At 43.8% G+C, this 23,284-nt stretch overlaps 1 protein-coding gene across 8 annotated transcripts in view; it reads left to right on the top strand.

Moving 5' to 3' along the window:
- Nucleotides 1-19,303, top strand: part of DGKI (diacylglycerol kinase iota) — a 254,537-nt gene extending 235,234 nt beyond the window's left edge. For all 8 annotated transcript variants that reach the window (XM_081023972.1, XM_081023969.1, XM_081023975.1 and 5 more), the window contains 5 exons: nt 8,155-8,192; nt 11,601-11,721; nt 15,293-15,329; nt 17,989-18,088; nt 18,652-19,303. In XM_081023972.1, the coding sequence (XP_080880098.1) occupies nt 8,155-8,192; nt 11,601-11,721; nt 15,293-15,329; nt 17,989-18,088; nt 18,652-18,768 (413 nt within the window). In that variant the 3' untranslated portion in view covers nt 18,769-19,303. The remainder of the gene's footprint in view (nt 1-8,154; nt 8,193-11,600; nt 11,722-15,292; nt 15,330-17,988; nt 18,089-18,651) is intronic.
- Nucleotides 19,304-23,284: the final 3,981 nt, after the last annotated feature.

Genomic DNA, 23,284 nt, shown 5'->3' with positions numbered 1-23,284 from the left:
TTGGGGGAAGATGTGGTATAACTATGCTCTATCTGGGCTGCAATCTTATACTCGCTTACTTGGTAGTAAGCTCCATTGAACTAAGTGAGGCTTACTTCTGCATATGCATGTATGGGATTGCGCCATTGTAAGCCCTCCCTTTTTGTCCTGCCCCCCCCCCCCATTTTAAACACTTTCTGGCTTGCTACTGTTCATCTAACAAGAGAGAGGGAGAGGAGTTGGGGCGGGGAGAGACTTTCTTTCATCTATCCTTGTTGAATGAAGACTACAGAAATAAAGGAAATGCTCCATTTATCAGGTCTGCAACTGTAGTGTGATGGCTTTAAGACATTGCTATTTCTAAGAATAGAAATGTTATTTGAGGCACTGTCTCAAAACAATGGCTTATATCAAGAGGTTATAAATTGTAGTCCCACAAAGTGTCTCTGCCTTTTATCAGTTCAAGGTATGCCTATGAATGTTACGAGTTGTATTCATTTGCAAACATTTTCACTAAAAGTATCAGTTAATTTTAAAAATAGCAACTTTTAAAGTAAAGCTTTAAAATAAAGTTTAAAGCTTTGGACTCAGCTACATTGGCAAAGAAAAAATGCTTTATGTGCATTGTTTATGCATTCTAACACCGTGACACCAGGCGGCGCTGTGGAGTTCCATTTTTGTCAACCCAATTTCTCATGCAAAGTTTGCAACACATTTAACTGAGACGCTTCTTTGATACATCTAGATCCAGCCTATATTAAGAATGCTCACTATTGAAAGGGAATAACTGGAACAAGAATGTGACATACTGTGGAATTCGAATTTTGACCTCAGATTTAAATGATAATGTTTTAAGACACTGCACTACAACCCCAGAACTGATAAACTGACCCCTCTAGTTTAGTTTTGGTTAGTTTAAGATTTGATTAGTTTAATCTGTGTCACCTACCTTAAGCAAACTGGGGTCACCAACTTGGTGCCCACGAGCATTGTGGCTCCCAAAAAGGCATTCACTGGGGCCACGGACAGCTTCCCAAGACTCTGAGCTTTCGTTTAAAAAGAAGGAGCAAGTATCTCAGCCTGGATAGCTCAGTTGGTTACAGCATGATGCTGATAACACCAAGGTTGCAGGTTTGAATCCTGAATGGGACGGCTGCCTATTCCTGCATGTCAGGGGGTTGAACTCGATTATCCTCAGGGTCCCTTCCAACACTGCAATTCTATGATTCTAGCTCTCATAGAAATGAAGTTATGGAGTAAGAAAGGCAGGTACCTTCTAAGCAATTTATGTGAAACGAATGTTCTGTGGCCACCTTGTATATTTTCCCTGGTACTGAGGAATGCTCCCTGTTGCTATTAGTAGCGGCATTACTATTTGTGTGTGATCAGTATTGTGTGATTTCCACAATCAGGACCAGCAAGACATAGCTGATGTCTGATGGTTGCGGGTGGTTGTCTCTTATTTTGTGTTATTCCTCACTCCCCATGACAGCCATTTTATGGATGGTGCCTGCAGCGCACTCTCAAAATTCAAAACGTGCCCACTGGTCCAAAAAGGTTGGCGACTTCCAGTTTAGTACATGCTCACATATGAAGTGGAAATATTTATGGGGACTATGAGAGCCACATCTTGTAGCCACCATGTATGCTTTCATTGCAGTTTTAAAGTCTCCTCTGCAGTGCTGTGTTGAAATGAAATTACTGCAGTTTAGGGTGGCTTTTGTAGACTGATTGGGAAAAATGAGAAGGGAAAGCTGTGCTAGAGCTACCAGCCAAGTAGGTAACTGTGAGAGCACTTTTCCAGAGCTATGCAATGCTTAAATGTTTTTTTAAAAAATAAATAAGCAGCAGCTCTAGGGCATTGGCTTGTTGTAAATTACAGTGAACAGAACTTATTCTTTCAGTCCAACATTTGTTGCCAGTGTCCCAACATTTCTGAAGGAGAGAGTCTGTTTCTTAACAATGCCGGTTGTGCAAGGTTTACCTAATTGACAGGGGGGTTTGGGGGGGGGGTTTACACTGGCAGCTTCAGCAAAGAGCACAAAGGTTTAAAAATGCATAGAAAAGCAAGTTACCTCTTTCATCCTCCCGGCTTCTCCCTGCTAGAAGAATGGAGGTCTATTGATGATCTAGCCAGCCCAGAGAAATGCGCCGTGTTGCCAACGTTGTATTTTGCCAGTTTGTTAGATGGGTAGAAGCCTGAGGTCTGCACTTTTGTCAGTCACACAAGGTTTTCTGTGGACTGTGTGTGTGTGTGTGTCTGTGTATAGCAAATCCACTTACCCAATCAAAGAGCACTAAAGCACTTCTATTTCTTGCTGCAAATGCTCATCTTAGGGAAAAGTCAAGAAAATAATGACTTGGTCTCCGTGTTTGTTGAATGGAATAATGCTTGGTGACATCTTCAAGGCCTGGAGATACTTTATGGCATGATAAAACGTGTGCATAATTCATGCTCTGTATTGTGAGGCAGCAACACTTGTCGCCCTCTGAATAAATGCATATTTAAAGGCCTCCTTTCGCCCATAATTGCACATTGATAGTGCCAGCCAGATTCTTTTTTTCCTAGAGCAGAGAGCCAAGCCAATTTTCAACGGTTTGAAGCCTGAGCTGCAACCATGCTCACATAGTTTAGAACCCAGGGGGTGGGTGAGGGGCAGTGCGATTACCTGGGGGCAGTGCTACAAGGCAAGTGAAGAGACAGGGGGGGGGGCAGGGTGTAAATGACCTTTGAAAAAGCTGGTATCATCTCCACCAATTTTGTTGAATTGTTTAGGCTAAACAATTTTAATTGAATTGCAAATAAATGTGCAATTTAGGGACACTGTTTTGAATTTCATTGTGTTGTTATCTTTCTTAGTCGGTTGTGCAAACCACTATTCTGAATAATGAGCAGCCTCCCTCGGGAGGTTGTGGACTCTCCTTCCTTGGAGATTTTTAAGGCAGAGGTTGGATGGCCATCTGTCACGGATGCTTTAGCTGAAATTCCTGCATTGCAGGGGGGTTGGACTAGGTGAGTCTCGGGGGTCCCTCCCAACACTACAGTTCTATGATTCTGTGAGTCAGGGCAGCTAACAAATGGACGGCCACTCATTTACCCAACGAAAAGGAATGGTATCACCAGAAAAGTGGACTCTGATTTGCATAAAACTCGCAGGTGCTCATTTATATGTATACATGTGTTACATCTCTATAGAGTAAGTGCAGGGCATCTCAGCATAGCAGACGAGACAGTGGCAGGGCAGCTGGGTTGGCCCCTTAACCCTGTCCAGGGGTTAAGTGTTGATGGGCAACCTCAAGGCTCCTGTTCTCCCTTCTTAAGGTTCTTTCTTTTTAAGCTGGACCTGGACTGGGCTGCCTTTAAAAATGGAGTCCCTACAAAAAGAGGACTGCCCCCTGTAGGATAGGACACAAAGCCACCCTATCTGGCAATCAGTATTCCAAAGCAGGGACCAGCAACTTCTAGGGGTTCTGGGGGTGTATCAGCAAACTGGAGAAATTCTTGCGGGCATCACACACCGACATGCATACCCACAACCAAGGACTGAGAATATTTTTTAGGTGTGTGTGTTTGTATGTGTGTGTGTGTGTGTGTGTGTGTGTGTGTGTGTAAGGTTCAGTATCCCCCTCATACCCTACCCTTCAAATTGCTTCCACGCTCTTCTATAGGAGGTTGCATTCTACCACTTAGGGCCATTTCCCCACCGTAGTGTCCAGTTCGCCCCTTGATGTTGATGAAAAGCAAGTAGAATATTCTATACAGGGACGAGATGTTTTCATTCATGGCCAGCAGAGGGAGTAAAGTTAACACTTCCAGGGATGCTTGTAATGGATGAATAGCTCTATTATTGTGTATATGAGAAATTTTCATTTGGGTTTTAAAATCCCAATGTATTGACAGCTCCATCCCTCCTTCGGAACTGCACAGACAAAAATAGAAATAATGAAGGCTAACAATGCAAGCTGAGTTTTATGGATTTATGGATCCGTGCTTCCAGTGTGAGAAAACAGGTTGCATGTGAATTGTTGCTTTGAGGTCTCCTAGCAATGTCTTAATAGATAACAATTTATAAAAGTTTAGCAATACAATATGTCATAAATAAATGCGCTAATAAATAATACTTAATATCAGTATAGTGATTTCAAAAGTTCAAAACACTCTACATGCATTGGCCAGTTGAAGTCCTTACAACTGTCCTTTCAGGTAAATGAAGTATTGCTGTCCCCCATACAGCTGATAGGCAGACTGAGGCTGGAGGAGAAGAGCTTGCTTAAGACTTATCTAGTAGACTATCTGGCAAAGGCAAGAGTAGAACTGGAGCTCTCGTGATTCACGTCTCAGTCTCTTAACTACCATGCTATACCAGTTTTACATGCCCTCCAACATTTCTCCAATGAAAATAGGGACGTCTCATTTCACAATGATAATTTTACTATTTATACCCCACACATCTTATTGAGTTCTGTTTTAAGACGCAGGTGGCGCTGTGGTCTAAACCACTGAGCCTCTTGGGCTTGCCGATCAAAAAGTTGGCAGTTTGAATCCCCGTGATGGGGTGAGCTCCCGTTGCTCGGTCCCTGCTCCTGCCAACCTAGCAGTTCGAAAGCACGTCAAAGTGCAAGTAGATAAATAGGTAAGGTAAACGGCGTTTCCATGTGTTGCTCTGGTGCCAATGTTCCATTGCACCAGAAGTGGCTTAGTCATGCTGGCCACATGACCCAGAAAAACTGACTGCGGACAAACGCCGGCTCCCTCGGCCTGTAAAGCGAGATGAGCGCTGCAACCCCAGAGTCGTTCACGACTGGACTTAACTATCAGGGGTCCCTTTATCTTATAAAGCAGCAATAAATAATTTTGGAAGTAGAGTTTCCACAAGCAGACTTGAAGAAGTTGCTTGGCTGAACCTGCTGGAGGTATAGTATCTGCTGAACAGGAAAAGATTCTCCCCTCTTACACACACCCTTTTTATTCATTTATCTGCCCCTTTAGAAACAAACAAACAACCCCACAATACCTAGCAAAGCACCACATGTGTCCCAGTTAATAGAGCTGCTGGGGGCTTTTTGGAAAACCTGTAAATAAGTTGTCATGAAATCTGCCTTAAGAGTTACTGTAGTTTTATTGGTTGTCTTATAACCCTTTTGGTTTGGATGTTACATTTTCCTGTGCTGCACATGGGAGATGAAGTGAGGAAATGTTCCTGAGACTCTTACACAAAAGTCTGATGCAAGAAGCATTTGAATCTTGTGTCGCAAACATAGACTCTCTGAGTGAGCAACACTGCTTAGTTTCTTTGCTTGCGTCCTTCAGTTCTTCCTGCAGTGATTTCTTTCTTTCTTCCTCCCTCTCCCTTTTACACATTTGTGGTGTTATTCCTGGAGTAATAATGAGCTCCTTGTGGAATTCTCTCCACGGAGGTGCCAGCCCAGCACTGCACAGAGAAAATTCTCTGCCAATTTGCTTGCACTTCTTCATTTTTCAGACTCCAGTCGAGGCGAGGCTTTCTAGTCAGGAATATGGTGGTGCTAGAGTCAGTTCCGTTTCTGCAGTAGGCAAAGGTGATATTTGGGGGAACCGAAATAATTTCAATTCTCATCTAAAGGCCAATCCATCAGAACTATACCTCTTTAAACAATAAGTGAACTGACACACCTTTGAAATTTGCATTTTTACAGTTGACCTTTGAAGTTCATTGGGTTGTGGTGCATGAGAGGATCTTCACTGTGGTGGCCTCTGGGTTGTGATATGCCCTCCCTGCTAAGTTGTGTCTCACCCCATCACTGGCTGCTCAAGATGCATATTTTTGCAGAGCATAACTCCTTCTGCAGAGTTTCTGCTTGCTGTTTGATATGGTCTAAGTGATGACTTAATGTTGACCTTGAATGTAACCTGTCAGGGAACTGACATCGGAGCCAGAGGCGGAGGCAAGACTTCCGCGCAGGGAGAGTAGGAGGAGACTTGGCGTCAAACAGCTTTTATGCTGGAAAAGGTTTAAGAAACGCCCACTGACGGATTCTGCTAGTGACTGAAACAGCCACGAAGTGAAGGGCTGTCCAGACAGAAAAGGTTTAACCAGGCAACCTAGCCAGGAGTGGCGGCAACTTACGCACGAGCAACCCCTATTATTATTACATAACCCACCTTGAAACTGCATGGTGATGGGCCAACTATAAATCAGGGATAGGACTCCTCAGTCCCAGAGGTCAAATGCAACCCTCAACCCTCTCCATCTGGCTCCCATGACTATTCTCAAGCCATGTTCCCATGCTACCCTCCTCAATTTTCCTGCTCTGAACACTCCTCAATTGGTTTTCTCCTGGCTGGAATATACCATTGAATTGTGATGGTGCCTCTTTCTTGCCTGGATAGAGCATGAAGAGAGAGGAGCATGAAGTGTGGCTGTATGTAGGAACATCTGACTTTTACTGTACCATGCTAAGAGTTGTACCTGTGGCTCCACCCACTTTTTGCAGTGGCCCCGCCACTGAGAGGTTGCACATGAGGGAATGTGGCTCTCGAGGGTGAAAAGGTTCCCCACTCCTGCTATAAATTCAAACAAACAAACAAATAACTGATTGGCTTAACATCCTTTATATATGGATATGGTTTCTTAGAAAGACAGGAAGCTGCCTTATACTGAGTCAGACCCTTTCTTCTTCTTCTTCTTCTTCTTCTTCTTCTTCTTCTTCTTCTTCTTCTTCTTCTTCCACTCGTTGCCGAGTAAGATTGTCTTCCATGATCATGGTCTTAACTTTGAGTCGTTAAGTGACTGAGGAGGCCAATTCTGGATCCCTACGTCCTTTGACAATGGGGAGATAGGTTTCTGGGTGGGAGTTGATCATGGTCAGGGCTTGCCAAGCATGCCTTCCTCTTAGCATGTTTCTCCCTTGCGTTCTGAGTTCGAGTGTCTTCAAAGCCCATGACACCTTTGGTAAAGGCTGGTCTCCAATTGGAGCCCTTTCAGGCCAGTGTTTTCCTGTTGTTGGTGTTTATACTACATTTTTAAAGATTTGCCTTGAAGAGTCTCTTTAGCTGACCACCAGCATTATGCGTTTTTAAGTTTGAACTAGAATATTTGCTTTGGAAGACGATAATCAGGCATACTCACAACATGACCAGTCCAACAAAGTTGATGTTAAAGAATCATCACTTTGACTCTGGTGATCTTTGCTTCTTCCAGTACACTGGCATTATTTCGCCTGTCTTCCCAGGTGTTGTGCAAAAATTTTCAGAGACACTGTTGCTCCATCTAGCTCAGTGCTGTCCACACTGACAGGCAGCAGCTCTCCAAGGTTTGGGGCAGGCGATAGTCTCAGCCCTACCTGGAGATGCCGGGGATTGAACCTGGAACCTCCTGCTGGCAAAGCAGATGTGCCACAACTGAGTTATGGCCCTCCTTGAATTGAAGCCTTCTGTAAGAATCCCTTACTGGTTAAGCATGTCACTAAGCACCTTTTCATGCATTACATTGGTTGGTGTACCCCTAAATATGTAAAGTGTTTATGTGGCAAGTGGATATTTGAAAATATTTGGGTTATATAGGTACATTCACCAGAGTTCTGGTAATTTCAGCGACTCCTTGCCCTCAGGGGCAAATATGGGTTTGTTGTTACATAATTTGTGAAACAGGGATGAGTGATGAGACAGTTTGCAGGGCTGGACTTTGGCAATCTTCTGTAATATGCCATCTTGCGCAAGCCCAACATTTGGTGCCCCCAAATGGATCTTCTTAATTATCGCTCCTCTCAAATTTGCACCCCCTCGGCTCGATGCTGTGTGCAGGAGAACTGCCCGCACTACACCAAATCCAGAGCTGCCATTTTTCACAAGTGAGAGAAAAGAGAGAGAGGATCTTTTGGAAGTTCATATGCAGCTTGTACAACATGTGATGCTTTTTGATGCAGAATAGAATATGGAACAAGATGTAGGGTTGCTGCTTCTGCTACTGTTGTTTTTACATTTGCAAATATGTGTTGATTTAAGTTTCAGGTGAGAAAATGCTCTTAAATCTAAGTTGCAATGCATAACAGTGGCCTGGAAAGGTCATGCCTGTAGAATATAAGGCCTTTGGGGCGAGCCTCTTATTTTGTATTAATTATCACAATCGGTCAACATGACTGCATTTGTGTCAAGAATGATTATTAATGCTAATGTCCTCTTTTTGTTCTTTGCAGCACTTTTACAGTCAGTAATAGCTGGTGATTTTCTAAAAGTAAGTAAAAGAAGTTCTGATGCATCCTCATTTATATCTCCTATACCCCTTACATGGCTGTTGTTATTACCATTCATTTATTTATTTATTTAATACAAGTTTTTATATCTCAAGGATGATCAACCAAAAAAGGGATAAAAAATAACTAAAAATGTAAACATGGAGAAATAGAACAACCCCCGAAAGCCAAAGAATCTATGAACAGGATTCAAATGGCTGGTGGGCTAGCTTAAATATGCATCTAAATATTTGGAAAATTAAACCAGGACATTAAGATGGGCACCAGGCAAACCTCACTGGAGAGAAGAACTGGGGCACCATCACCATAAAGCCTCACCTTACATCAGCCTTTGTCAAACTGGCTTGGCCTGATGGGAGTTGTAGTCCAAAATATCTGGAGGACACCAGGTTGGCAAAGGCTGCCTTAGATGATAGGGGCACTAGCAGGAGGTCCTCTAGTCAAGTGGTACCTCAGTTTTTGAGCATCTCAGAAGCCGAACGTTTTGATTTTTGAACGCCAAAAGCCCAGAAGTAATTGCTTCTGTTTTTGAATGCACCTTGGAAGTCGAACAGTTTCCGTTGTGTGTTTTTCAATTTTTCCTATTGAACTTGCAGCCAGCCCTTTGTGCCTCGGTTTCCGAACATTTCGGAAGTCGAACGGTCTTCCAGAATGGATTATGTCCAAGAACCAAGGTACCACTGTATATGGGTGCTTTGACCCTAAGCTATGAAAGGTCAAAACAGCACTTTGAACTGGGCCCAGAAATGCATTGGGAGTGAGTGCAGTTAGGATAGTCCAGGCACAGTCTTTTCATAATGGCCATTCCCATTCTGCATTAACTTATAATTTCTGAACAGTCTTCAAAGGCAGTCTCACATATAGAGCATTACAGTAGTCTAGCCTGGAGGTTATCAAAGCATGGATAACTGAGGCCAGGATAATTTGTTATCCTTCTTCAAACTCCAAATGGATACATATCTGTAATGAGTATGGGTTGCTCGTGCGTAAGTTGCCGCCTCTCCTGGCTATGTTGCCTTGTTAAACCTTTCTGTCTGGACAGCCCTTCACTTCGTGGCTGCCTCAGTCGCTAGCAGAATCCGTCAGTGGGCGTTTCTTAAACCTTTTCCAACATAAAAGTTGTTTGACGCCAAGTCTCCTCCTACTCTCCCTGCGCGGAAGCCTTCTGCACAGGGAGGGCGTGGGTAGCAGAGGACCCGTGCTCTCCCCGCTGGTGTCCGGTGAAGAGTCCTGGAGCCCTCTCGCCGATTCCCCCATCTGCCCCCCCTTTATCCCTGGTGTTGCGCTGATTTGCTTCCCCATCTGCTGAGCTGCCTCTCTCCCTGCTGGGCCCTTCTCCAGCATCATTTGAGAGCCTTCCCTCCGCCTCTAGCTCCGATGTCAGTTCCCTGACAATATCTGATCACCAAATGCCAACTAGAATCACTTCTAGAACAAGAGATCTCATCGAGTGCAAGAATGTACATAAGTAAGTTTTAAGCACCTTCCATAGTTATCTCAAGGCAATGTACAAAATGTAGCAAAAGAAGCTAGAAAACAGTTTAAAACAGAACAGAAAAGATCAGCAGCTCAGAAAAAATAGCAAGTGGCTACCCATGACAGAGACCTATTCATTCTGTTGGAAAAGCTTTTTGGAACGAAAATGTCTCCAATCATATCTGGAAATCTTTCATGCCTCTGATGAAATAAAGTAATACCTACAAGGCCTTATCCTGCACAACACACCCACCCTCAAGCATACTGAGTTACTTTATAAGCTGAAGAATTACTATTAAATGCTAAACACTCACAACTTCCCCAAGAGACTAGTCTTAGCAATACTACAACATCCAAACACTCCTAAACGCATAATTCAGTGCAGATGCAAGTAGCTACCCATGTAAGTAACAGGCACCACAGTCTATCATCTTATGATTTGATGTATGGCCAGTCTAATAGTACATTAGTTTCTGCTCTCCTTTGCACTTCATTGCAATTTCACTATTTGCTGTGAATGCAGTTCAGATATCAAGCAGGTTCCAGGGATGCCAAGCCTCTTCTATATCTCTCCTGTCAGGGTAGAAAGGGGAGGGTTTCCCCCCTCCCCAACTCCTGTCATTATGCTGCTTATGTCTGTCATTGCATCACCTGTTTTTCAATAACCAAGGCACATTTCAGAGGTTACATTTTTTCTGATCAAGGGATCACTGCCAAAAATGACATTATGCCGTGTTATTGATTCTCTTACATTTATATCCCACCTTTTGCCCGTCATGGAACAGAAAGTGATGCTCCTAAACAGACCCAAATCTGCTTAGCTTGGATATTTTATGTGCTTTCTGACCACAGACTAGGATTTTTATTCGTCCACACAAGAATTTGAGGTGGGCTGTGCCATGAGAAGTTCTTGCTTCTGGATAATTGCAATCCATGAATTGGAGCTGGCTCAGTGCTTAAAAACACTTTTTAAACACTTCTTTGTGAAGCTTGTGAAATGGCCTGGGAGACACATTTTTATGAAGAATGTAATATAAGAATCAAGTCCTGTATCCTGTTCTCACAGTGGCCAAGGAGATACCTATGGAAGGCTCACAAGCAGGATGAAATATAGATCTACTAAGCCTCTCTAAGCAGCTCCCAGGACCGTCTCCACCCCACATTTCTCACAAGCCCATCTCCATGCCCTCCACAATTGCTCCTATCTGCCTGGTATGCGTGCAACTCACTCGTCACAGTGACAGCTAATGTGTGCAGCAGTTTTCTATGACCATCACATGCAAACCAGTTATCAGGACTTTCACTGGCCTAGGGAGGATGGGCTCTTATGCTGAAGGTTGTTGGGGCTTCAACTGATTGTTGGTGTATTCAGAGAGCCCTGTGCTGCGTGTTGAAGCCCCGACAATCAGCTGATGGGCAGACCATCAAAGTTCATTGCAAAGGCTTTTGCAGGTACTACCCATCGGGTGATCAGTGGTGCCTGCAAACCCCTTTTCAGCCCAGCTGGAACTTTACCTGCTCCATATCAGACATCATATATGATCCTTGGTGCAGGATAGGTGAGTGGTGGCTTGTCCAAAATGGCCTGGTGGATCAAATGGAGAAACATGGTGGGACCAAATAGGCCAACAGGCCAGAGGTTCCTCACCTCAGTTACAAATAAATTTAACACAAAGTTAATAGGCCATTTTCCAACCTATTTTCTATTACAATGCAAGGTGTATTTGTTCATGAAATGCTATTAAAGATACTTGCTTATTTCTCCATTGCTCAGAGCTGAATCTGGAAGCCCAGCAAACATTTGCCTAACAGTTATTTCTGTTTAAGTAATGCAACTTGTTTAAGACCACATCTGCAAAATGAAACCACAACTTTGCATTATTTAGACTTTTCTCTATGCATTTATCTTCCAGTTCATAGACTGCTGCAAAAAAGGAGCTAATCTGTTAATCCAGGGACCTGACCACTGTTCCTTGCTTCACCACGCAGCCAAGACTGGGCATGGCGAGATTGTGAAGTACATCCTAGACCACGGTGAGTGAGGGGGTGGGTGCCAAGCTCTTCGCATTCAAGGGGCCTTATTGGCTCTGATCAATTACCTGGTTGGAAGGCACAGGTGTAAAAAATCACTCTGTCTAGCCCTTCCACTGGCAAAGTGCACAGACAATAGCTTTTCAGATGTTTGGTAGTGGTATTGTAGCACCATTATTGCCAGTGATGCAAACATGTGTTGGTTTGTGTCTCACCACAAACCTTATTTGTTCAATAACAACATGATGAACTAACACGGCACTGAGAAAGAGTGTCACTGATGTTGCCTGCAGGCCTGGGACACTGGAAGGAGAGCAATCAGCACAATCTTACTCTCACTTCATGCAACTGATGCATGAATAGGGATAAAGTCTCTGGCCAACTGGTTTCGTATGATCCCTTTGGAAAGGCTGAAGCATATTGGCACTTCTTCAGTAGACAGCCATACATTTGGATGTGGTGCTTTGATGACCTTAGCAGCAGATGTATGTCCACCATTGAAGGTAGTGGCCTCAGTACACATCTCTGAAGAACGTGGGATGAGTGACCAGAGCTTCAAGGGAAAAGAATAATAGAGGATGGGGAGGTTGCATTTATCTTCTATTAGTGAGGTGCTCAATGGCATCTGCTTGCACTTCCTTTCCAATGAATTTTTTTTAAGGAAAACTCTGGGCTCACTTGCAGCAGTTCAGGGCTCTTTGCAGCCTGGGAGATGCTTTTTGACAACAACAACATACAAAGTAGCATGTTGATAAACACAGACCTGGGATCCTTCCCTTGCTTAGTTTCTCTTGCAAGTTGCTAGATGACCGGGGAACCATATGAATCTCCTCAGTTTGGTTTGGGTATTGAGGTTCGTCCAGATGAAACACACAGCCCTCATTGTTAGTGCAGCCACATAAGCAGAATCAATTGTATGGTTCTCCGCCACCTGCCAGCTCCCACCCACGGGATTGCATATTCACACATGACATAGATGGATGGGATATCGCCATGGAGAAATGCATCTCCCGTAGCTTGGAGTGCATGTGAAGAGGGTCTGAGTAACTGCATTATTCTTGGTTGGAAGACAGAGGCTTAATGTTGTCTGTGTTAAGAAAGAGGGTTGATTGGGAAGGAGGGGATTGCATTTATGGGTGCCATGTTGTTTGGAAATCTGGCTGAAATGGGAACCTTTAGCTTCCTCTTTTGTCTCCTTGTGAGGGGGCAGATGCCTGATTTTCCACATCTTCGCCCCACCTTCTTGGCCCACATACACACAGCACCATAGGGATTTTGACGTGCTTTGCTTCCTGGGAAACCACCAGTGTGTGTGTGTGTGTGTGTGTGTGTGTGTGTGTGTGGTGCAGCTAAAGGCAGGATAAAGGGGAAAGAATTATGAATTTGAGATGGGCTGACAATTGGAGCTGTTAAGGACAGACAGTGGTCCCCACAGGGCACCCTCCTGTTGCTTTCCCCTTCTGAGCTCTTTTCAGGCGAGATTCCCCTCGCCATTCTTCCTTTAATTCCCTGATCCTTTTCTTCACTTCTCCACCTCCCTGCACATTTCTCTCTTTCTCTTTCCCCGTTTTGTTTTTATTTCCCCATCCCTCCCTGCTGTTTTCCTTGATAGAAATCTCACTCATGCATTTCCCTTCCGGATTTCCATTGGGTTAGTTGGCACTCCCTTTCTCCTTGCCTTCCCGCCCTGCTCCCCCTCCCCTTTCCTTTTCTCCTTGTCCCTGAGTAAAAGCAGCCAGCTCCCTGCTGTGGCAGGATGACAGTGCCACTAGCTTTCCCCAGTGCCAGCCTTTCCCACATCTGTGCGGCTTTTGTCCTGAGCCAGAGGAGGATTTGGAATGGTCGTTTGGCAGCAAAGGGGAGATTGATATATATAAGAAAGCGAGGTCCAGAAAAGGGGAGGAATCAGAGGGGGGCATGAGATGGTTGTTGGAGAGGCAGGCATTTGAGAAAAAAGGCTGAAATCCCATGCACATTTAGGTTGTATGCACACTATACATTTTAAGCACCCCCTCACCCCAAAGAATCCTGGGAACTGTGGTTAGCTAAGCATGCTGGGAGTTATAGCTCTGTCAGAGATAAACTACAGTCAGGGCTGTGTGTGTGTGTGCTTCAAACCTCCTTTAAATATATCACATTTATGCATCCGTACTTGGGATATAGCTGTCAACTTTTCTCTTCTCTTGCGAGGAATCCTATTCGGAATAAGGGAATTTCCCTTAAAAGAAGGGAAACGTTGACAGCTATGACTTGGGAGTGAGCTCCATTTAACTCAGTGGACTTTACTACTGAATAATTTCCACTGGATCAACTAATTAACTCTCCTTTCCATTGGATTTCCTCCCCTTGCCCCACCATATTGTATCTTTATCTTTCGTTGGCAAACCCCTAGGTGGGTTGTTGTTTTCTTTCTCTGTTTCAACTTTCTCTTTGGTGCTTAATTTTAGACACTTTATAAATGACAGCGACAAAACAAGAAACAATCATACTAAATAATAAACAAGTAAAGGGCACTGGGCTAAAAATCAAGGCTGACGCCCTGTCCCTAAGCTCCATCCTCTCAAAATGTATACATTTGTCTTCTTCACCTTAAAGACATGCTAAATTTCTCCCAGATTCAAAATTAGAATTTTATCAATGGTGGTTGGTAACTGAAGGTGAATGAAACACTGCCCCACTGACCTCAGTCTGCCCTCAGCCTCTCCCCACCTGCCTGCCTTCATACCTACAACCACTTTAAAGGGTAACATTAACCATCACCTGCCTGCTCCTTAGTCTTAGTGTTGCTCTTGTAGAACTCGGCAGGAAGAGGAAGGGTGCAAACTAGCATTAGTTGGCCCTACCTGCCACTGGCTCTGGCTTGATCTACTGTTTGTCTGCCTCCCACCCTACCAGCCTCAATAGGCACCAAACACCAATGAATTTTAACACTCTGCATTGTATTTCCTTGTACTGGGAGCGGCTGCCGAGACCACATAACACCGGTCTTGAAAGACCTACATTGGCTCCCAGTACGTTTCTGGGCACAATTCAAAGTCTTGGTGCTGACCTTTAAAGCCCTAAATGGCCAAGGCCCAGTATACCTGAAGGAGCGTAACTACCCCCATTGTTCAGCCCAGACACTGAGGTCCAGCTCCGAAGGCCTTCTGGCGGTTCCCTCCCTGCAAGAACTGAGATTACAGGGAACCAGGCAGAGGGTCTTCTTGGTAGTGGCGCTCACTCTGTGGAATGCCTTCCCATCAGATGTCAAGGAAATAAACAACTATCTGACTTTTAGAAGACATCTGAAAGCAGCCCTGTTTAGGGAAGTTTTTAATGTTTGATGTTTTGTTGTGCTTGTAGCTCTGTTGGGAGCCACCCAGAGCGGCTGGAGAAACCCAGCCAGATGGGTGGGGTATAATAAATTATAATTATAAATATAATTATTATTATTATTTATTTCCACTTAGTGTGTTGATATGTACCACCTAAAGGGGAAGGAAGTGAAAATCCTCAGCATGCCCCTGAATTGGAATCCATTTTGTGTTGATGAACTTGAGGATTGCCATGTGATTTACCTTGTTTCCTTTGACAGGTCCTTCTGAGTTAGTGGATATGACAGACAGTGAAACGTAAGTCTTGACCACTTGGCTCTTCTATTTCATTCCAACTCACTTTTAGGTGTGTCCATTGGTCTCCTTTATTTTTTTAACCAAGCACCTCTTAAAATAATCCAAAAAGCAGTGACTTCCTGCTGTTTCTTTCCAGTTGCATAATAATGTCTTTCCTAAACTGCAAAGCATATGTAGATAAAGGGGCAAGCTTCACATTGATCGATGCAGATCTTTTTCGCTAGCTTCCTCTAACTTCCCTCTTGTACTGCGAATTCCGGTGGTTAATGCATTAAAAACACAGAGAGTAGACACTGAAAAGATAGATGTACTATTCCCCTCTCTTTTGTATTATATACTGAAATGGAGATTCTAATCTAGGGCAGACAAGCCAGTGTGGTGTAATGGTTAGAATGTTGGACTAGTAACTGGTAAGCCTGGGTCCAAACCTCCACTCAGCCATGAAGCGCACTGGGTGAGCTTGGGCCAACCACTGTCTCTCAGTCTAACCTACCTCACAGGGTTGTTATGGGGAAACAAATGGGGAGGGGAGAGCAATGTACACCACCTTGTGCTCCTTGGAGGGGAAAGGCAGTACAGTGGTACCTTGGTTTACAATCTTAATCTGTTCTAGAAGTCCGTTCTTAATCCGAAACCTTTCTTAAACTGAGGCACACTTTCCCTAATGAGGCTTCCCACCATTCGGCTTCTGTTCTTAGACCAAGGTAAAGTTCGCAAACTGGGACACTACTTCCGGTTTTGCAGAGTTCGTAAACCGAATAGTTTGTCAACAGGGCTGTTCTTAAACTGAGGTACCACTTTATATAAAATGTAATAAATAAATGAAATCAGTGTGGTGTCCTTCAGATGTTACAGGCACCATTCCCTCCACCCCTGTTCATTGGCCATCTTGGCTGGGGTTGATGGGAATTGGAGTTCACAACCTCTGGAGGGCACCCTGTTGACTTCCCCTGTTAATCCATAACGGTCATTGGTCCCCATATGTAGATGAAAGCCAAATGATGCAACAACCTTGCTGAAGTAAAGAAAGTATGTCTATGGTCACAGCCTAGATGGGAGGTTGCCCAGGAACACTGCATATGCTGTCTTGAGTTCTGTGGAAGAAATTGGGTGTGTGGGGGGGTGAAAACAGAAAAGGAGACAGAAGCCAGGGAGTAGAAGTTACTCCAGATTAATCAATGCAGCTATGAATTTGTGTATGTGACATTAGTCATGTCTTAATTCTCCCACCCCCCAGTGTTTTCTGCTAACATTATCCTCGTCGTTTTAGTAGAAATGTTCTGGAAATAATATCTGGTTTCTCCTCACTGCACCCATTGTCTGAAGAAAAGAAAAGGGTATAATATAGTTTTGTGTGTGTTTGTTTTATAGAGCTAGCATTGAAGTTAAGTAAAAATTTGTCTCAGAATATGCTTTGATGAAACATGAATTTGAAAAATGGAAAAAGCATTGTTGGTGTTGGGTTTTTACCTCTGGTGACTATCAAAATCTCTGCATTTGCATCTTCTTATCTGAAAGTTGATGCATTATATTCTGAACCTGTTTGTATCTGATACGAAATCCATTCAGCTGCCTATTGCAGAATCCAGTTTATGAAACATCAAAAAGCCCATTCCCAAGAAGTTAATCGCACCCTTGTAAAACTCACCAGAAATTCTGGGAGCCAAGAAGCCTGTTCTGAAACATCTTCTTAAGTGCCATCAGTCATCCCTCCTATTAAACACAAAGTGCTTAGCTCGAATGTGGTACTAGATTAATTAATGCCCTCTGGTGTCTTTTTGATGGCTGCTGTAACAGCCTAGGAAGAAAAGAAAAGGAAGTGTAGGAGAAAAAGCATTCCCAAGAACTCTAGAGCTCCAGTGCTTCCAAGCAATGCAAAGATAGCTAATAGACTTTGGTTCTGCTTAGCTTATGCCAGCATCTCTCTGCCTTTGAAAAGGAAAGGCACAATTTATTCACTTCTGTACCTGCAAAGGTTCCAATATGGGGACTCAAATAACCTGTCCATTAGACAGCCTATGAGAATTACAATTTTGCATTTGCAGGCGCTGCTAAAGCCTTTGATTCAAGTCCAAGCAGAGACATGGCCTTGAAGTTGCCTTTTGATATTAATTTAAATTGGAGCGCTGAGGTTTCGACATAATGCATATATTTTTTCCAAGGATGGTGTGAAAGGAGTGCTCAAGTTGGAGGGTGTCACTCAGTTCCCAAAGGCAAAGAACTGTGTGAAATAAATGATTCCAGATTTAAAGTGTTTTTCAAAAAATTTTTTAAAGAGCACAGCCCCCAGGCAGAAGCCAAACAGACTGGCCAGAGGATGTGGGGGGAGAGGGGTAACTCAGAGGCAGGAAAGGGGGAAGCTCACTACTGTTAGGGAATTCAATGAACAGGGCGGGGGGGGAGCATTATTGTAGCTGGTTCAAACTGGAGCGTCAGTCTGGACAGCAACTTAGCATTCAGTACATTGCTTTAAGCATGCTAATAATAATAATAAAAATAAATCCATGAACACAATTGACAGCACCGAGGAGCCAGAGATCAAGACTTAAAAAAGTGTCTGTGTCAGCAGTACTTATAAGGGTGCCCTGGTAAAAGTGATTAATTGCAAAAAAAAAAAAGGTGTTTCTTATTGATAGTTTTCTCTGTTGTACACACACAGGGGTGAGACGGCACTGCACAAGGCAGCCTGCCAGCGCCACCGTGGCATCTGCCAGTTATTGGTGGAGGCAGGAGCGTCATTGAGGAAAACGGATTCCAAGGTAACCAAACCAAACAAACCCATTTCAACAATGCTGTGGACAAGTGAAACCAACATGCATCCAACTCAGCCAAAGAAACGGCAAAAGCGTATTTGGGAAGTGCCAAGTGAACATTTTATTTATTTATCTATTCATTCATTTACAAACTGTTTCAGGAAAGGCCCTCACAGACATTCATTATAATTAATTTACTTCCAAGTAAGTACGATTGAGACTACGGTCTCTTAGCAAATCAGTTTCTTTACATGGACTACCGATGCTTTAAACCAAGCGCACACCTTTGTGACCAATCAAACCAAAGACAGCTGGTGGGTTGCTCTGTGTGATGACTCATCTACCCACCTGCCTGCCCACCATTACAAAAAACAACAACAATGGGGCTGTCAATAGGGCTACACAGGATACTATTCTAATTTCAGTTATTCACATCAGAGGGTAACACATTTGTTGTAGCCAAACAAACCAAGCATCTGTTTGGTTTGATGCTGCTCAGTGTTGTGTTGTTCCCCAGGCTATTTCTAAGCCCCTCTTCTCTTTGTCTGTCTGTCTCTCTCTCATTGTAGGGTAGGACACCTCGAGACAGGGCGCAGAAGGCTGGGGACCCAGATCTAGCCTCGTATTTGGAGAGTCATCAGAACCACCAAGTAGTTCCCCACGAGGACCTAGAGACTGCAGTGTGATATTTGTGGTGTGTGTGAGAGAGAAAACCCTAGGAGATCATGAGGCTGCGCCTGAGGCGTTCTCGGGTGTCATGTGAGGAAGGAGCTAATGGAATCCACGCATCTCTCGCTCTCATGCAAAATATCTGAGAAGATGCCACCAATTTCTAAGGGCTACGGAGACTTGCCACGGAACTCTCATGTTCCCAGACGTTAGCCTGCGGGGTAGTAGAAGGAGACTCAAAGGTCTGTGGAATCCATGGGCCAAGGAAACTTACTATTACTGCTCTCAGCAAGTAGCATGAACATCTCCTGTGTTCCTCTGTAGAAATTACTTGGAAAAAGAAGAAGGAAGGAAGGAAGAGTGCAGGGGAAGAAACAAAGTAACACAGATATCCATAATCCCACCAAACATTTTCCTACTACGACTCCTTGCCATGAACCTTTTGAATTTCTTTATGTTGACCCAACATTTTTCCTTCTTCACGCTTGCTTTCCACATTCCTTCCCCTTCAGTTTCCACAGTTGCACCTCAGTAAAGTGGTGTTTGCTTATCGGTGTGCTAAATCTTCATGGCTGCTCGGGAGGAAGGCAACGCTTTGAGGTGAGCCCTGGGTTTCCTTGGCAAGGCTGCACCTCTAAATAATAAGTTCTCACCTCATTGTCCTTCAGAGATTGCATTGCCAGATCGTTGCCATATTGAATACGCACCAGAGCTGTTTCAGAACCCATCACAAAATGTATTATGAATTTGAGAGTGCACAAAGGCTACAATGTAAGGGTGGACCTGACAGAACTAGGTCAGGTTGTAGACTTGTCTCAAAGAGTATTCTACTCTTACTCAAATTCCTTTGGCATCCTGCAAAATTTCCCAGATGTTTGGTCTCAGGAGGAAACTCCACAATTTTGCTTCAGAGTTTGTTTTTGGCAAAATCTGATCACAGCCTATGGATGTGTTGAATTTCCCTGAGAAACTGCTCATCATAGTCACTTTGGGGGCCATTCTAGTAAGACATCTCAGCTCCCTCTTTGCTGACCACAACAAGCTGGCCATGCTTTGTCCTGAATCTTGTCTGGAATTAGCCACATTTGGGTACTTGAGAAAACATTTTTAGCTGCAAGAGATCAGAGAAAAATAAATAGCCATGCAGAGTATTTGATTAATGAACTTCAGCTTTTGCTTTTAATGACTACTTGAAACTAAACTGAAAACATTTGCTGTCAAAACTTGGCTTGCTGGCAACAAGAAAGGGATGAAAGTCACATAAATCTCCCTCTCTCTTGTTCTCTCTTTCTCACTCACACACACTCTCTCACACAAAATATACATATATTGACAGTGCAGTGCTAAGCGTGTTTGCTCAAGTCTCTCCTAATTCAGTAGGAAAGTGTGTTCAGGACTGCAGCCTAAAATTCCCTTATGGTGGAGAATATCAACTGCTGTATGCATTCAGACATACAGAAGTAAAAAACAACAACGTTCCCAGTAATTATGGGACAAGTGGTATGCAGTTGCTTTGCCTCTGCTGCTTTCTCTAAGGTAAGAACTTTGTGATGAGGCCTGAAATGATGCCCTCATGCTATATTTCCTGTCTCTAGGATATTACCAAAATAATAAACCCAACAGCTGCCTTGCCCCATTTTTACATGAAGCATATGGTGTTAATTGCCACAGAAGCAGAACATTTCAGCCTGATTCCCCCCCCCCCCGGCCAATTCTGATCAGAAAAAAAAGCAAAGCCCAACCCTAGGATAAATTCGGGATGATTTTGCTGCTGGGAATAATAGTTGTATCTCTTGCAGTGTGACTGCCCATAAATCCTCTCACAATTTCACTGAACAAAATTATGTTGTGAACCAGCTTGAGATCTGCGGATGGAGGGGTGACATAGAAATAATAATAATAATAACAACAAAAATACCCACCAGAATATTTTACTCCAGCACTGGACCTGTTCCCATTTCAGGGTCATTCCCCAAGGCTTGGGTTGACATAATCCCAGTGCAGATGAACCTATTGTCCACAAAACCTTGGGGCAGACACCAGCTGAGCTGCGCTCCCTGGATCTTTCTGATCTTTTCTCTTACGGGGGCCTGACAAAGAACTGTCCCCATCTATTTATGTGGCCATTCTAGCTTCTGTCCCAAATGGAAGAATGAAGACTGGGCAGAACACCATAGTATTCTAAATGTGGTTTGCTTGCCATAGCACCAATTGTATTGGCACAATGCTGTATATACTCAGTATTTGACAGTAAACTCTCTGATGCAGTTACAACAAATGAAGCAAGGCAGCAAGGCGTTTGCTTAATTTAGCAAGTGTAAGATGGTAGCAAGAGGCTCCATTGGTAAGAGGTACTCCCCACGAGCCATTAAAGCTATGTGCTTCTGTAGGATCAAGGTGGAGTTAACGAAAAATATCTTAGGGCTGCTGTAGCTCATAGGGGGTTTGCTTTCAATTCCACTGTGGTTTTGATTTCCCATAGCCAGACTCCAGCTTGATCTCAGCCTCTCTCAGTTCTGCCTGTCCATCCAATTCAGGACATGATTATCATTTGCCCCCCACCCTTCCACAACAGATAGAAAAGGATGTTAGTGTCAGAATGGTAGCATTGTTCTTCCTTTGCAAAGGCCACCTTCCTCCTCTGGGAGACCCACACCCACCCACTGGGAGCTCAGTCAGGGGAAGTCACTGTGTAGCGGAAACAACATCCAGCATGGGAGCTGGATCAGAAATTGGCATTTAATCGTGCCTTTTAATATTCAAGGTGTCCGGAGGCACTTTGCAAAAGCAACATGTCAGCAACTTGCAGCCGGCATATCAACTGTGAGCTAGATAGAACTGCTATTATGTTCCTGAAATAGCTTAAAAGCAGCCAAGGGTGTTTGCATCTCTCTTTTCCCTCGAAGGAGGAGAGAGGTTAGGGCTGAGATTCTATTGTGTTTATTTCAGCAGAGCCACGGCCTGCAAGGAACCCCACTATCCAGCAGTATTGTAGTCAGGTCTTGTTCCACAGAAGCATGATGGAACACAGCATTAGGCAAACACAGTTTATGGTTAAGAAGCAACATGCCTGTACAACCACACTGGGAGCTAGAGGACCGTGGCGACTGCCTTTGTAGTAAAAGAATTTTACCAACCCCTTCCCAATGAATGGAAATGTGGTGGGGAGCATAGATCTTATGAAACTGAACTGTGTGGCATCTTCAGGACTAACTATTTATTGTTTAGGATATTTGTTGATCCCTCTTCCTCCAAAGTTAACTCGGAGTGATGTATATCAAACATATCAGCATCATAACACAAGCAACAGTAAAAAGAAAGATGGACATCTCATTAAAACACTGATTCAGATATTTCTGAATAAAACTATTGAACAATGAGATCAGAGCAACATATGTGGTCTGAGTTATCCCTGTTTAGGCTCTCACCAACCCATGCACAGGACCTAAAGTCTTCCAGTTAGTTTTGGGGCAGTGGAGGCTCTTAAGGTCTCATTTTTCAGTGGTTCTGTATGATGCCAAAATTTGGTGCCTCCCACACTCCATTCAAAATAATAGTTGCAGCATCTCTTGTGGCGCCCCTGAGACTCCTCACCCAGTACGACCAAACTGGTCATGCTCCCCTAAATCCATCTCTTTTGGGGGCTAAGCAGGGATTGGAAACCAGTCTGACTGGTTTGAGTTAAGGAATGTGCTCTGTTCACTTCATCACACTGGCTTTCTCACTTGGCTGTCCCTTTTCTCCCCCAGTCTGTACTTCACTGCGCTGGTGTGTCCATGCAAGTTTTTGATAGCGCTTGGATTTACTGGCTGAGCACATTCGATCTCTACTCTGAATCCAGCAGAGCATGTGACACAAGCCATATGGTGAAATGTTGGGCAGAAAGCTTTAAAAAGCTCATTTTTATTCCAGTGCAGCCACCTGAACATCTGGCATAGTGCTAAAGCACTGAACCGGCAGTGTGTGATACTGCTTCAAGTCATGGATGCACGCCCACTAGTCATGCCCATGTCTGTGTTGCAAAAGGAGCAAGATATATGCATGCAGTCCAAGGAAAACAAGACACACTGAGTCAGTCGGAGATTTTCCTCACACCTGCATCTTCTTAAAGGTGTACTCTCCTTCAACAGGATTTTACTTTAAACTCCCAAGCTTAATATACAGTGGGATAAACTCCTTTGAGAAGCACTGCAGAGGAAGATAAGGCCAGTCTCAGATGTCAGCAGGAACAGAAAGGTCCATCTTCTGGTCCAGAGAAGAGTCAGCAGCCAGTTGCATAGATGAATCTCTCTCCTCTCATAATGGTGGTCAAAGGAATCTGTGATTTTTTAGATGCTATTGGACCACACCTCCATTCATCCCTAACTATTAATAATAATAATAATAATTTATTATTTATACCCCACCCATCTGGCTGGGTTTCCCCAGCCACTCTGGGCGGCTTCCAACCAAATATTAAAAACAATACAGTGTCAGACATTAAAAACTTCCCTAAACAGGGCTGCCTTCAGTTGTCTTTTAAAAGCAAAACAT

Source organism: Podarcis pityusensis (genome assembly GCF_964106645.2).
Source record: "Podarcis pityusensis genome assembly, chromosome: 10".
Classification (NCBI taxonomy): domain Eukaryota; kingdom Metazoa; phylum Chordata; class Lepidosauria; order Squamata; family Lacertidae; genus Podarcis; species Podarcis pityusensis.
This window is presented reverse-complemented; position numbering and strand designations above follow the sequence as displayed.